The sequence below is a fragment of the Halichoerus grypus genome, chromosome 1, assembly GCF_964656455.1.
Source record: "Halichoerus grypus chromosome 1, mHalGry1.hap1.1, whole genome shotgun sequence".
Classification (NCBI taxonomy): domain Eukaryota; kingdom Metazoa; phylum Chordata; class Mammalia; order Carnivora; family Phocidae; genus Halichoerus; species Halichoerus grypus.
In genome coordinates this window covers 198,886,259-198,901,240 of record NC_135712.1, presented here as the reverse complement: position 1 = coordinate 198,901,240, position 14,982 = coordinate 198,886,259, and the positions used below count along the sequence as shown (strand labels likewise).

The window sequence follows — 14,982 nt, the reverse complement described above, 5'->3', positions numbered from 1 at the left end:
GAGGGGCGAGGACGGTCTCGCCAATGACGAGCTGGATTTCGTGGGGCGAAGGGTCGTGATTGGACATTGGCAGCGGGCTACCCTGGGCTCCTCTACCTGTTGCTAAGGCCGCCGCAGACCGGCTCTGCTGCGCGCGAGGAAGGCTCGTCTCGCGAGAGCTCAGCTCCGTTCTTGGCCAAGGCAGCCGCAGCGGCTCGAGGACCGACATGGACGCTCACGAGGACTACGTTTGGCCGCGGGCAACCTCGGAGCTCATACTCCTCCCGGTCACGGGTCTGGAGTGCGTGGGGGATCGGCTGTTGGCGGGTGAGGTTTGGTTCGAGGCACGCGCTAGCGAAGAAACCGGGCGCTTGCATGGGGCGGGACCATGAGAACAAAGGGATGCCCCCAAAGAGGAGGACAGGCGGCGGGATGAAGCCCGATCGAGGTGGGCGGGAGCCAGGAGATGGCGGGCTGGAGGCCCGGCCGGAGGAGCCCCAGAGACAAAAAAACGATGTGGCTATCGAGTTCCTTTACAATCTGCAGCTGACGTGGAAAGGGCGGTGGGGCCGCGGGGAAACGCAGTGGCTTGGAATGCGGGGCAAGGAGGGAGAGCGGCGTGTGGCCCCTGCCGGGAGCCGGGGGGGAGCCCCCTCAACGTGGGCGGGTCCGGGGGGCGGTCTGTGGTGTGGCCTCTCGGGGGAGGGGCCTGGTAGGCGGGGCTGTGGGCTCCCAGGGGTGGGTGAGGCTTCTCCATGGTAGGTGGGGACGACGAGGATGGGGTGGCGGGAAACCAGGGATGAGACCTTTCTGAGCGGGCCAGTGCTTGGGGAGGCAGACGCTGAGGCCTCTTCTGAGGTGGTTGCATCCAGGAAATCCAGTGTTGATATCCCTTCGGGGAAGGGCAGGTCGAGAAGCATAGGCCATCAAAAGCCTGGGACCTGAAGCAGCAGAGCCCTGGAGAGCATCGAGGCTCACCTGGAAGCCATTAGTGACTGATGGTGGTGCTGCTGTTTTTTAAGGGCCCTGAGGCAGGGCACTGGAGTTCAAGCCTTGAGTGAGCTGCTTCCTATCCTAGGGGGTGGTTTTGTGTGTGTGAAGGGGTGGCCCAGTTGTGATCTGGTGTGGGGGCTCTGGGAGCCCAAGGTTCCTACCACGGGTTAGACTCCTAAGGCTCCTGCAGGAGGGGATAGGTAGGCAGAAACCCAAAGAATCACAAGAATGGGCTAGGAGAAGAGAAGCAGTGAGTTCTGGCAGAGGGTAAGCATGCCAAAGGCCTTGAGACTGAGAATTTGTTACTTTGGGGGAGAGAGAGTTCCTGTGAGGCTGAGCAGGGGTGGGGTCTGGGAGAAGAGGCTGGAGAAATGAGCTGAGGCCAGACCATTTTATGCCTAGATCTGACTTTATGGTCAGAGAGAGCCCTCATGAAGGGTTTTAAACAGGGAAATGACTTGGGAAATGCAGGTTAGAAGGCTCTTCAAGTGAATTCCCCTGCTCCTGTGACTTCCAAAGTGACTTTTATATTGCTACAATTCTCAAATTCCACCCATTTGCACCTACAATCTCACTTTCCAGCCTTGTTTGCTTGTGAGTTCCAGGCCCAAGTGCACAGGTGCCTTCAAATGGAAATCCTCCTGCTGGGTGCTCCAGCTGCGCAGGGAGAACGACAGCCACTCAGGTGCTCAAGCCCAAGCATCTTCCTCAGTCCCCAAGCCCCTCTCGTTGATTTTGACTTCATACTTGTGGCATCTGTCTGTTTCTTTACCTGTTGCCATCATTCGAGGCCATGCAACTTTGGCTCCCAGACCCCCTCAGCAGCCCATCCTTTGAGCCCTTTGTTTCCTGTTCCAACCACACAACCTAGAGTTCTTGCTCACCTCAGGGCCATTAAACTTGATATTCCATCTGCCAAGAAAGGGTCACCCATCTCCCCCATGCCTACTCTTCCTCTGGTTATCACTGCTTGTTGATTCCTCAGCCTAAATGTTACGTTCTCAAGGTGGCCTCCCCTGACACTCACCAAGTTGCTTAGATGACACCGGAGTTTCTCAGTCTTGGCACTATTAACGTTTTGGCCCAGATCATTTTTTGTGTGAGGGGCTGTGATTTGCAGGACATTTAGCAGCATCCCTGGCTTCTATTCCAGTTAGCATAACTCCCAGGTGTGACAACTAGAAATGTCTCCAGATACTGCCAAATGTCTTCTAGAGGGAAAATCACTGGATTTCCCTTTTTTATATTAAAGCAATCTCTATAGTTCTTACCTGGAACTTAACAAAGTTATGACAATGTAGGTTACTTGGGTGATACTGTTTAGTGTCTGCCTGATGGCCAGGAGCCTGGGTCTGTGCTTGTCTTACTCACTACAGCATGTAGTTCCTTGTCTGGTTTATAATCGATGCTCAACGCATGTCTATTGAGCTTGAAACTGCAGTCTAAAAATAGCATGAGGGACTGTTAGTGTCATCTCAGGTTAACAGGTGATAGATATCCTGGACCAAAGTCACTGTGGTGGGAAGGATTTGAAAAATTTCTAGAAAATGAGCACATGGAACTTGGCGACTGAGAACATGAGAAGATGCGGGAAGTTTAGCAGAATAAGCGGTGAGCTTCCTGGTTTGGGGCTGGGGCTGGGTAGACCGTTACCCAGCTGGTAACAGTCAGTGGAGCCATCAGTGGAGTGAGGAGCATTGAGAGAACTTGAAGGTGAGCTAATAGAGTGAGAGGGGCCCGCAGGGCAGCCAGAAGGTCGCTGAGGGTCATGGGAGTCTTGGCTGCCAAAGTGGGGGCCGCCTGTCCTGGTTTTTCCCGTCAGTGTTGAACACGGTTACATCTGAGCTGCAAGGAAAAAGCTCTTGGAAATCCAGAGGGGTTCTGCTGTGGTCCCAAGGTGGGAGGATCACCTTTGGGGACAGCCTCTTCTCTGGGGGAGGGAGAGTGGGAAGACTGTGTGTAGAGGCAGATGCAGCTGGGGCTTTGGGACAAGGGCTTCGAGGGTTCCTATTGGAACCGTCAGGTGTGGTGAGGAAGAGGCGGCGTTTGAGGAAGCCAGGTTGAACTGAGTGTTGGGCGACTGGCAGGCGTCCGAAAGTCAGCACTGAAAAGTCCAGCTGACACTGAGGCCAAGGATTTTCCAGGGTTCGAGCCAGCAGGATTGCATGTTCTAGTGCATTCGCAGGCTATACTCCATGCCCGATTTTTCCCTGCCCCCGTCTCTTCATGGCTTGGCAGAGTTGAGTGAGCGTTCTTCTTCTTCTTCTTTTTTTTTTTTTTTAAAGATTTTATTTTATTTTATTCATTTGAGAGAGAGAAAGCACAAGCAGAGGGAGGAGGGGCAGAAAGAGAGAGAGGAACAAGCACACTCCCTACTGAGCAGGGAGCCTGATGTGGGACTCGATCCCAGGACCCTGGGATCATGACCTGAGCCGAAGGCAGACGCTTTACCGACTGAGCCACCCAGGCGCCCCATTGAGTGAGGTTCTGATGTGGCTCTCTGCTTCTGCCTAGGTGAGGGGCCAGATGTCCTGGTGTACAGCCTTGATTTTGGTGGCCATCTGCGGATGATGAAGCGCGTGCAGAACCTGCTTGGCCACTATCTTATCCACGGATTTCGGGTGCGACCAGAACCAAATGGAGACCTTGACTCGGAGGCTATGGTGGCTGTGTTTGGGAGCAAGGGACTCCGAATTGTGAAAGTTAGCTGGGGACAGGGCCGCTTCCGGGAGCTCTGGCGCTCTGGCCTGTGGAACATGACTGACTGGATCTGGGATGCACGTTGGCTTGAGGGCAACGTGGCCTTGGCCCTGGGCCATAACTCGGTCGTGCTGTACGACCCTGTGGTAGGGTGCATGCTGCAGGAGGTGCCCTGCACAGACAGGTGCACCCTCTCCTCAGCCTGTCTGATCGGAGATACCTGGAAGGAGCTGACCATAGTGGCAGGTGCAGTTTCCAATCAGCTCCTTGTCTGGTACCCTGCAGCCGCTTTAATAGACAATAAGCCGGTGGCCCCTGACCGACGTGTCAGTGGGCACGTGGGGGTCATCTTCAGCATGTCGTACCTGGAAAGCAAGGGCTTGTTGGCCACAGCTTCAGAAGACCGAAGTGTCCGCATCTGGAAGGTGGGTGACCTGCGGGTGCCTGGGGGTCGGGTGCAGAATATTGGGCACTGCTTTGGGCACAGCGCCCGTGTGTGGCAGGTCAAGCTCCTAGAGAATTACCTTATCAGTGCAGGAGAGGACTGTGTCTGCTTGGTATGGAGCCATGAAGGGGAGATCCTTCAGGCCTTTCGGGGCCACCAGGGCCGTGGGATCCGGGCTATAGCTGCCCATGAGAGGCAGGCCTGGGTGGTCACCGGGGGTGATGACTCGGGCATCCGGCTGTGGCACCTGGTAGGGCGTGGGTACCCGGGTTCAGGGGTCTCAGCTCTCTGCTTCAAGTCCCGCAGCAGGCCAGGTACCCTCAAGGCTGTGACGCTGGCTGGCTCCTGGCGACTACTGGCAGTGACTGATACAGGGGCCCTGTATCTCTATGACCTTGAGGTCAAGTGCTGGGAGCAGCTGCTGGAGGACAAGCGCTTTCAGTCCTACTGCCTCCTGGAGGCAGCCCCTGGTCCTGAGGGTTTCGGACTTTGTGCCATGGCCAATGGGGAGGGTCGTGTCAAGGTTGTCCCCATCAACACTCCAACTGCAGCCGTGGACTTGACCCTGTTCCGTGGGAAAGTGCATAGCCTGAGCTGGGCCCTGCGTGGCTACGAGGAACTCCTGTTGCTGGCATCGGGCCCTGGCGGTGTGGTGGCTTGCCTGGAAATCTCAGCTGCGCCCTCTGGTAAGGCCATCTTTGTAAAGGAACGTTGCCGCTACCTGCTGCCGCCCAGCAAGCAGAGATGGCACACGTGCAGTGCCTTCCTACCCCCTGGTGACTTCCTGGTGTGTGGGGACCGCCGGGGCTCTGTGTTGCTGTTTCCCTCCAGACCAGCTCTGCTCAAGGACCTCGGGGTTGGGGGCAAGGCCGGGGCTATCGCTGGAGCTCTTGGAGCAGGTAGTAGTAGTGAGGGGGCTGAGACTGCTTCTACCGAGTGGGGCCCTGTGTCCGCCCTCCCCTCTCTGCATGGGAAGCAGGGTGTGACGTCCGTCACCTGCCACAGTGGCTACGTGTATACCACGGGGCGCGATGGCGCCTACTATCAGCTCTTTGTGCGAGGCGGCCAACTGCAGCCGGTCCTCAGGCAGAAGTCCTGTCGAGGCATGAACTGGGTGGCTGGGCTCCGCATGGTGGCTGATGGGAGTATGGTCATCCTGGGTTTCCATGCCAACGAGTTTGTGGTGTGGAGTCCCCGGTCACATGAAAAGCTGCACATCGTCAACTGCGGTGGAGGGCACCGCTCCTGGGCCTTCTCCGATACCGAGGCGGCTATGGCCTTCGCCTACCTCAAGGACGGGGACGTCATGCTCTACCGGGCTCTGGGTGGCTGCACCCGGCCGCATGTGATTCTCCGCGAGAGCCTGCATGGCCGTGAGATCACTTGTGTGAAGCGTGTGGGTACCATCACTCTGGGGCCTGAATTTGAGGTGCCCAGCTTCATGCAGCCCGACCACGTGGAGCCCGGCAGCGAGGGGCCGGGCCTGACCGACATCGTGATCACGTGCAGCGAGGACACGACCGTCTGTGTCCTGGCACTCCCCACCGTCACCGGCTCGGCCCACGCACTTACAGCGGTGTGTAATCATATCTCCTCCGTGCGCGCCCTGGCCGTGTGGGGCATCGGTACCCCAGGTGGCCCTCAGGATCCTCGGCCAGGCCTGACCGCTCATGTGGTGTCTGCGGGGGGCCGGGCCGAGATGCACTGCTTCAGCATCATGGTCACCCCGGACCCCAGCACCCCAAGCCGCCTTGCTTGCCATGTCATGCACCTTTCGTCCCACCGGCTAGATGAGTACTGGGACCGGCAGCGCAATCGGCACCGGATGGTCAAGGTGGACCCAGAGACCAGGTGATGTGCGCACCGCGAGGCGGGAGCGTGGGCTGCCGTCCCGCAGGGCTGGCCCCTTGCCGCTGCTCCCAGGCTTCCCCTGACTGCTGGCCGGTGTCGTGTCTGCAGGTACATGTCCCTGGCTGTGTGTGAGCTCGACCGGCCTGGCCTCGGCCCCCTAGTGGCTGCAGCCTGCAGTGACGGAGCAGTGCGGTGAGAGCGGAGCGCCTTGGGCCCCGACACCAGGGCTGGAAGTTTGTCCAGAATGGGTTCTGAGCTGGCCCCCCCCTCGCCCCCCCCCCCCAGGCTCTTCCTTTTGCAGGACTCGGGGCGGCGGCTGCAGCTCCTGGCTGAAACCTTCCACCACAAGCGGTGTGTCCTCAAGGTCCATTCCTTTACCCATGAGGCACCCAACCAGCGGCGGTGAGAGGGGCCGCCCGGGGGCCCCGCGTGGGCCGGGTGGGGGCTCCTGTTGCTTCCCATCTCCCTCACTGACCCAGCTGCCCTTGCCCGGCCCCCAGGAGGCTGTTCCTGTGCAGCGCGGCCACCGACGGCAGCTTGGCCTTCTGGGATCTCACTACCGTGCTGGACCATGGCTCCGCTGCCCTGGAGCCTCCAGCAGACGCTGGGCTTCCCTACCGTGAGTAGCTAGCGGACAGCCGGGGCCGTCCCTCCCCGCCTCGCACTTCACCTTCACCCGGGTGGCGGGCTGGGCCCTGACAACCGTCTTCTCCCTCCAGGGCTGGGCGCCCCCTGCCTGACCCTCCAGGCTCACAGCTGTGGTGTCAACAGCCTGCATACCTTGCCCACACGTGAGGGCCATCTCGTGGCCAGTGGCAGTGAGGATGGCTCTCTCCATGTCTTTGTGCTGGCTGTGGAGGCACCGGAGCTGGAAGAGGCCATGGGGGGTGCTGAGGTGGTGCCCCAGTTGCGTGTGCTAGAGGAATACTCCGTCCCCTGTGCGCATGCTGCCCATGTGACAGGTCTCAAGATCCTAAGCCCAAGCCTCATGGTCTCAGCCTCCATCGACCAGCGGCTGACCTTCTGGCGTCTGGGGCATGGTGAGCCCACCTTCATGAACAGTACCGTGTACCATGTCCCAGACGTGGCTGACATGGACTGCTGGCCTGTAAGCCCTGAGTTTGGCCACCGCTGTGCTCTTGGGGGCCAGGGGCTTGAGGTTTACAACTGGTATGATTAAGGTGTCCCGCGGTGGCCGGCGTGCTGGGCATGGGACCTGCTCGCAGACAGGGTGGAACAGCAGCGGCCGTCTGTGCCCATGCCCAGTGTGCCTTGAGGAGGAGGTGGCAGCCGCGGGCTCCTGACTTCAGAGCAGGAACAGAAGGTGAGGCAGGTGCTGTTCGGGCAGACCCAGGCTACGCCCCACTACCCACCAACAGGACCCGGCTTTGTACGGAACAGAAGCAATTTATTTTGATTCCAGGTCTCTAACAGCATCTTTGTATCTTTTTTCCAGGTCATGACTTTGTAAACATTCCTAGCTGTCGGGGTCTCTGTGGCCTTAGATGTGGTTCAGTGGAGGGAGACCCAGCGTGGCTAGGCCAGCGTGGAGCACTTCACGCACGGCCCGCAGAAGCTGGAGACGGGCAAACATTTGACCAAATAGGTGTGGTCGAGGCTCCTGGAGGAGAGAAGGGGCCTGCTGGTCTCTTCTTTGCTTCCCTTGCACCCTTGCAAGCACCCCCCCCCCCCTTGCTGTGTACTTACCCCTAGGATGTGTACGCGGTTATAGTATGAGCTGAAATCCATGCTGAGCTGAACCAGGAACTTGCACATCTAGAGACAGAGACTTGAGTCACTGGCTGGTCTCTTTGATCTCGTGCCCAGCCCAGAATAAAGCATCAAGCGCGCAGTGTCTGTCCGGCCCTCTCTGCCTCACCGTCTCGGTGCGCGCCGTCGCGTGGAGCCCCGGGGTCGCGCACGCCAGGTCTGCAGTCTGGCTCAGCACGTCTGGGAAGGGGAGCACGCTGTTGAAGAGCAGCAGCCACTCACCCTGCGGGGGCGGGGGGAGGTGAAGGGCGCTGGGAGGGGCGGTCCCAACCTCCTGCAGGTGCCCAGCTCCCCAGGAGGACACTCACCTCGTCCTGTAGCAGTGAGAAATTGAGACTGCTCACAGGTGGAAAAGTGGGGTACCGACCTTGTTCCGTGCTGTGCTTGTACCCCTCAAATAGCGTGGCAAGACGGGCACAGTTGTACATGACGAAGGTGCCGCTCTTGGTGCCCTTTGTGGAAATGCTGCCGCTGGCCAGGGCCAGGAGGAGCTGGGGGGTCGGGGGGGGCACATTTGCAGCCACGACCCAACCTGTTCCCCAAGCCCTGAACCTGTCGGGCTCCCGGGCTCACCTGACTCTGCGGGGCTGTGCTGAGCATCTCGAACTTGATAGTCGCCACAGAGAGAACGCGGACGACCTCCATCCAGGCCGGGTCTGCGGGGGTTGAGCGGGTCAGTGCGGGCGCGCAGGGAAGCGGGTGACCGCCCCAACCGCAGAGCGCAGCCCGGCCCCCCAGGCGCACCTCGGGCCAGCTCCCTGCCGCGCTTCCGGGCCGACGCCTTGCACACCTGGGCGTGCCGGAGCCTGCGTGTGGAGAAGAGTGAGCCGGGGGCCTGCGGGGGGGAGGGGGGGTTGGTGGTGAGACCCCCCCCCCCACCTCAACTACCCTGACTCGGTGGCCTCCCTTCCAGCCTCACTCACTCGTAGTACTCGGGGGCAGTCAGGGCGCCGGGGGCACCAGCTGCTTTCACTGGGCCACAGACCAGGTGCTTCTGTCCGGGAGAGAGCAGGCGCTTAGCCCAGCGGGCGACACACCTCCAGCAATAAACCCCTGGAGGGACCTAAACCTGGTGCCTGGACTCCTCCAGCCTTTTGCCACCAGGCTTTGTGCCTCCGTCTCAAGCCCACCCCTCAGCGCACAGTCCAGCGTCCCCAAGCTGTTACTCTTCAGTGTTCTCTGGGATGGGCCCCCAGAGCCCACCCTCTCCCGGGCCGCTGCACCTGCTGCAAGCGCCCGCTCACCGAGCCTAACCTCTCCCTCAAGGTCCAGAGTCACCTATGGACTCATCAGCTACCGTGCCCCTTGATGGCTTTTCAAGGGCCCTCCGGTTGGTGGGGGGGGAGGGGGCGCTCCACCATCACCAACCTACCTGTGTGAGCGGAGCCTGCTCGTCCAGCTTCCACCAAAGCAAGTCCAACTTCTGTTGCTGGAACTCCTCCTCACAGCTCACCACGTGTACGACCATGCAGCCGCCCGCATCAGCATCCGGGGCCGCTGCCTACAGGGTAGGAGGACGGTCACTAGGCGGACACAGGATCCCCGGCTTGCCAGAGGCCCACGGGGTGGGGGGTCAGTCACTAACCAGGCCTGGAGGGCCGTCCCCAGGCCCGTGGCGGACAGCCTCCTGCAGCTCGGCCAGCGCGCAGAGCAGATCCTCAGTCACTGCGGAGAACACAGTTGAGGCCAGCCAGGAGCGCAGGGTCCCCACCTTCTGTCCGGCCCTGCGAGGCTCCAGCTCCTACCCAGACACTTGTCCAGGTTGGGGTCGTAGCCAGCTGCGCGTCCCCGTTCTTGCATCACTTCCTTCAGGCACACTGTGCCCAGGACGCCAGGGGGCAGGGCTCCCCCGTCCCGGGCAGGGCTAAGCTCTGCAAGCGCGAGGCTCCTCAGGGCTTCGGTGGCGGCTCTCTCGGAGGCAGCGGGCCAGTCCACGCGCAGTTGCTGCAGGAAGGTCGGCATGTGCGGGTCCCGTACGGCGGGCACCAGCCGCACACTCGCCCTGGGAAGCGAGGGCGGCCGTCTCAGCCCGAGCACCCGCCGCAGCTCCCCCTCCTGCCCACCCGCAGCGGCTCTAGGCCCAGCTCGCCACCCCGGCCTTTCTGGCCCCGCGGCGCGCTCACCCATGCGCGCGCAGAGCTCGCGCCAAATGATCGGCCACGAGCACGGCGCGCAGCTGGCTCAAGCGGAGCGCGCCTGGAGCGCCGCGCAGCGCTGGGCAGTGCAGGAGGACGCGCGGGCCGGGCGCGGCGGGCGCGGCGGGCGCGACATAGGCGGCCACGGCGCCGAGCACGCGCTCGAAGACGGCGGGCCGCTGCAGCTGGAGTGCCAGACCCGCGGGCGTCGGCGCGCAGCGCAGCACCGGGGCCACGCCGGGGCCTTGCAGGCCGGCGACCGCACGGACCACACGCTCGGGCACCTGCGGGAGGAAGGGCGGTGAGCGGGCTGTGGCGCTGCCCCTGGCCGCACATCCCGGCCCGGCTGGCGCCCACCTGTCCGTCCCCGAAGCGCGCTTGCAGCGCGGGCCGCGGCGCCAGGAAGTCTCGGGCGCGCAGGTGGCGGGCGCGCGTCTCCTTGAACCACACGGGGTCGCCAGGCCCCAGGGCCGTGTTGAGGGCCCCTAGGGTCTCCCCGACCCCCAAGCGCCCCGTCGCCATGGCGACCGGAAGGAGCCAGTGGAACCGGAAGCAAAACGTCAAGAGGTCGAGCTTCCGGGAGGGCCGACTGGCCCGGGCGCGTATCCGGTGGCGGTCCCTGAGCGGACAGGTGCGCCAGAGGGAACCGTGGCGGCCGCTTTCGACCTTCGGTCCCAGCACTCCCTCCGCGTGGCCCGCCTGCCCTGTCCGGCCCCGGCATCGCGAGGTCCGCCTTCGGCCTAGAGTTCCGTCGTCGTCACCGGCATTAGCAACCAGGGAAAGGATCCTCGCTACCGGGTGGGGCCCAGACCCGACTGTTTCATCGAAATCTTACCTATTTGTGATAACGTTTCATTCCCCACATTTGACACTTGATCAAACGTCAAAAGTTCCAAATGAATTGTCAGCGGAATAGGGCAGCTAACCATTTTCAGGACCTCCTAAAAAAAAAAAAAAATCTCATTTTTTGAAAGAATCTGTGTTCTGCGGCTTCAGGTTATTTACAGCCCATTCGTCCTTTGCTATTTGGGTCTTTACTCCCGATAAATGCGTACTCTGGTAGAATTTCTTTTCTTGATTTTTGAGGAATTAGAACCATCATGATACTTTCCAGAATTACCAGTTTTTAATGCTTTTAACCTTGTGTACATTATCAGGGATACTCTGGCCTTCTGGTTTAGGCAACGAACCACTGTAGGCAAAATAAACAGTGTGACCATGAGAAGACCCAGCTAAAGGACTGCTCTCAGTTGGGAGCATCCCACTCAACTACAGAGAGCGCTTTCCTCTGTCCCAAGAGGACTCCGGAATGTTTTCATTTCAGTGTAACTTAAATCCCCCTTTTCTCTATTTTCTTTAATGGAGATTGAACCTGACACAGCACAGAGTGCAGGAAACCCATAATTACTGCTCTGGAGCAGTGAGAGTGCCCAGAGTTCAGAAAGGAGGGGATCCTAGGGGCAGGAAGTTTGGCAAGACCCCTTTCTGGGCCAGGGCTGCAAGGCCCTGCTGGGATCGCCGAAAGAGCACTGGGCGGACACGACATTCCCGATGGCTTCTTGGGTGCCCACTCAACGGGAGTGATCGTGTCATTCCAAAGCGCTTTCCATTCCGCAGTCGCATGACCCAGGGACAGCTGCTAACAGGCTGGAGGCTGGAGGCCAAGCCGGGGACTTCAGCTACTCTCGGTACATGAAGACGGTTGGGGTGGGTTTTCCCCAGGAAGTGAAAGGCTATCTATAGCGAGCTGCGGGCTGGGGTGGCCCTGCCCTGTGGGACTCACCGCCATTGCAGCCCTGTCCAAAGGCCCTGGGACCAACCTCCCTTGTCAGTGCTACTCCAGGTTCAAGAGATGACCACAACCCTGGCTCTCCGACGTCTACGCCCACCATCTCCAGCCTGAGGGCGCACCTGAGACAGGGGCGGAGACCAGAGAGACCCAAATAAAGTATGTCTGGGGTCAGGGGTTGGCCCACCCCATCTAGGCCAGGACGCTGCTCTGGCAGGAGAGCAGGGAACGAAATCCAAGCGCAGCTGGAATGCTCTGGAGACAACAGCTGCTTTTGGGATTCCGTTGCCCGCTGTCCAGCCGTGGGCGGGGGAGGGGGGGACTAACCCCGGGAGGGTGGTGGTCCCTTGCCCTGGGGCCAGATCAGGACCCCCCATTCCCAGTACCAGAAGACGGACCTAGAAGTGGGCGGTAAAGCCGAGTGTAGTGGGAACGAGGCGCTCACCTGGGCCCCAAAACAATAGGAAGATTGGTAAGGGCCTCCCTTAGGACCGGTCCCGATCCGGATTAGATCCGCAGGGTAGGATTACTCCTGTTGGTCCCATGAAACCAGGCCACCGGTGCGGTGACGGTGGCGGGGCGGGCTTCGGGATCGGCCAAAAGAGGAGCTCGCCCGTCGGGCCGGAGAGGAAGTAAACCCGCGCACCAGCCTCGGGGACACCCCCGCACCCGGAGCCCTTTGTCCCGTGACTCTGCCCGCGCCCGGAGCGCTGGGGGGGGGCGGGGGGAGGCAATGGCGGCGACGGGACCCCCGGGAATCCATTGCGAACGTCCCCCGCTGTGCCGAACCTCCCTCCCGCCCGGCCCCGTGGGTAGCAGACGCGTCAACGTTCCCTTGAGGCCACGACACCGTGGGGGCGCGGAGATGCCCGAAACCCGCGCGGGCGCCAGCGACTCTCGCGCCAGTAGGCCCTCTGATTCGGCTCAAGACGGGGGGTCGGGGAATTCTCGGGCCGCGAGCAGAGTGAGCGACGACAGGGCGATGCTCCAGCCGCTGTCTAGTTCAATATCTGGTCCCGTTCGGCCCGGTCGATCCCACCCGGACAGCTACAATCGCCCTACCACGGCGTCCCCTTCCGCTTGCTCCGGCCGCAGACTCGGAGCCATTTTAAGGAGAAACCAATCAGCCACGCCCCCTCGCGCTCCCGAGGAGCCAATCCACGCGCAGCCACGCCCTGGGAGACGCGCGGCGGCGACGCCAACGGTCGCGCGGGTGACGGTTGGGGAGGGGCGTGATTCGCGGGAGAGCGAGGGAAACTTGAGCCGGCCGCCCCGCCCTGGGAACCCGACGCCCCAAAGCCTGGGATTAGGGGCTTGGAGGCTGGCCCCACGCCCTAGCCAGGTGTGCGGGACTCGACCAGGTGTGCGGCCGCCCCGCCCCAGGCCCCGGGAGCCCTACGTAATGGCTGAGAGCCGGGGACCAGGCTGCGGCGGGGGCCCAGGCAGCGCTCTGAGGCCGGCCACGCCACCAGGTGTCTGGCTCCCCCAGGACGGTCTGCGGAGGCCCGGGGCGGGGCGGGTGGCAGGTGCAGACACCGGAGCCGCGCCGGGGGACGGGTCCTCCTGGGACAATTGGCATCGGCCGGCTCCCTCAAACTCCCGCGCTGGGGCGGCCGACCTGCGCCGTGCCCTCCGGGACGCAGGGGGCGCTGTCGGCGCGCTGCGGTGGGCTCCGCCACGACCCCGCTGACCCAGCGCCGGCCTCCCTGCTTGCCGGTCCGACATGGTCGCCGCGTTCGTGCTTCCCGGCCTGTGCCGAGCGCGGGCAGTGCTACGCTGTTCTCCTGCCGAGCTGCTGAGGTGAGCCCGGGCCCAGCGTCCCTGATTCTCCCGCCCCGCCACGGCCGGCGATCCCGGCCCGGCTCCTCCTGACCCCCTAGAGCCTGAGGACACCCCTCCGCAGGGCCCCACGGCGAGGGCATCGGCTCACGCCGGCGGACGACGAGCTGTACCAGCGGACGCGCATCTCCCTGCTGCAGCGCGAGTCCCCGCAGTCCATGTATATCGACAGCTACAGCAGCCGCGGCTTCACGGTCAACGGAAATCGCGTGCTTGGGCCCTGCGCGCTGCTCCCGCAGTCCGTGGTGCAGTGGAACGTGAGCAGTGAGGCAGCGGAGGGCCAGAGTCCCAGGCCTGCCCCCTGATTCTGTCCCTGGCCAACTTGGGCTTCTCCGTTGCCCCTTTGTGGCGCAGGTAAGGGCTCTGTGGGGAAAGCTGCGCGAACTTGTTTAACCTGCCTCCTCCCAACACAGGTAGGAACTCACCGGGACATCACCGAAGAAAGCTTCTCCCTCTTCTGGTTGCTGGAGCCCCAGATAGGTACTGGAGAAGGGGAGGGCTGAGGTGCTTCCAGGCCTAGAAAGCCAAAAGCCACCCCGCCCCAGCCTCCCCACAGACCCGCCTGCCGCAGGCTAGCCCTGGCCGTCTTTCCCTAGAGATTGTGGTGGTGGGCACCGGAGCCCGGACTGAACGGCTGCAGCCCCAGGTGCTGCAAGCCCTGCGGCAGCGGGGCATCGCCGTGGAAGTGCAGGACACGGTAAGCCCTGCGCGTCGGGAGCGCGGAGCAGGGCCCAGGCCTAGCCCTCGTCACGCTGATGCAGGCTCTCTCTTTGCAGCCCAATGCCTGTGCCACTTTCAACTTCCTGTGTCATGAAGGCCGAGTAACAGGAGCTGCTCTTATCCCTCCACCCGGAGGGACTGTGCTCACAAGCTGCAGAAGGAACCACCAGGAACTGACCTCACCTGTCCAGGAAGGCGCTGGCACTTCCCGGAGTGCAGGGGTTTCCAGCGCTTTCATTAGCCCTTCGCCTTTGGCACTGTAACACTTGTCTTTCTTGCCAGCAAATTAATAATTTAATCCACCTTTCCCATTTTGTACTAGTTGTGTTGCTAGCAAGGAAGAGCTGCTGGCTCAGTGGGCTCGGGGCGGGGGGGGGGGGTTGTGTGAAACCAGAGGATCCCCTTTTTATTTAGACTACATAGCTTCTCAGAGGCTGGGGGCAGTATAGGCACCTGTCCCAAAATGCAGATCTTTGTACTTGCTCACAATGCAGATTTGAGGGGACCCTCTGCTTTCTCAAGGTCCCTTGGAGATTCAAGTTAGAGAATGTGTATGTGGCTCTCAACCTGGTCCCATGTGGCCAAGCAGGAGGCCCTGTGGGGGACAGTCCAAAGCCCCCGAGGACTATTCCATGACCTGTCCTAAGCAGCCACAATGTGAGACTGCACCCTTGTGAGCCAGAGCTGGCCTGACCTAACTTGTGAGCTGCCTCAGGAGGGACTTTTTTGAATGTAGAATTAGTACCTCCTTCCCGATCCAA

The 14,982-nt window shown here is 61.5% G+C and overlaps 3 protein-coding genes across 11 annotated transcripts; 2 read left to right on the top strand and 1 right to left on the bottom strand.

The window, feature by feature from the left end:
* Positions 1–55: 55 nt before the first annotated feature.
* Positions 56–7,820, top strand: WDR6 (WD repeat domain 6). The gene is made up of 7 exons (XM_078078317.1): positions 56–311; positions 3,492–5,968; positions 6,077–6,160; positions 6,254–6,370; positions 6,469–6,587; positions 6,688–7,292; positions 7,425–7,820. The coding sequence occupies exons 1-6, from the start codon at positions 207–209 to the stop codon at positions 7,146–7,148; spliced, it is 3,363 nt and encodes a 1,120-aa protein (XP_077934443.1). The 5' UTR covers positions 56–206; the 3' UTR covers positions 7,149–7,292; positions 7,425–7,820.
* Positions 7,356–12,741, bottom strand: DALRD3 (DALR anticodon binding domain containing 3). Of its 9 annotated transcripts, none has more exons than XM_078078398.1 (12): positions 12,108–12,741; positions 10,231–11,784; positions 9,862–10,157; positions 9,484–9,682; positions 9,324–9,403; positions 9,111–9,239; positions 8,662–8,732; positions 8,483–8,544; positions 8,312–8,394; positions 8,047–8,229; positions 7,848–7,961; positions 7,356–7,744 (listed from the first exon to the last, which is right to left on the bottom strand). In XM_078078398.1, the coding sequence occupies exons 2-12, from the start codon at positions 10,592–10,594 to the stop codon at positions 7,505–7,507; spliced, it is 1,821 nt and encodes a 606-aa protein (XP_077934524.1). In that variant the 5' UTR covers positions 10,595–11,784; positions 12,108–12,741; the 3' UTR covers positions 7,356–7,504. The 9 variants fall into 9 exon arrangements, 8 of the variants coding, with proteins under 8 accessions (XP_077934524.1, XP_077934545.1, XP_077934535.1 ...); XM_078078419.1 differs by having other exon boundaries at positions 10,709–10,814; positions 12,108–12,738; XM_078078409.1 differs by lacking the exon at positions 12,108–12,741 and having other exon boundaries at positions 7,356–7,589; positions 7,676–7,744; positions 10,231–11,835.
* A 128-nt stretch (positions 12,742–12,869) lies between these two features.
* Positions 12,870–14,528, top strand: NDUFAF3 (NADH:ubiquinone oxidoreductase complex assembly factor 3). The gene is made up of 5 exons (XM_036100640.2): positions 12,870–13,462; positions 13,566–13,758; positions 13,915–13,981; positions 14,098–14,198; positions 14,278–14,528. Exons 1-5 carry the CDS (start codon positions 13,386–13,388, stop codon positions 14,482–14,484), a joined length of 645 nt encoding a protein of 214 aa, XP_035956533.1. The 5' UTR covers positions 12,870–13,385; the 3' UTR covers positions 14,485–14,528.
* The last annotated feature ends 454 nt before the right edge of the window (positions 14,529–14,982 follow it).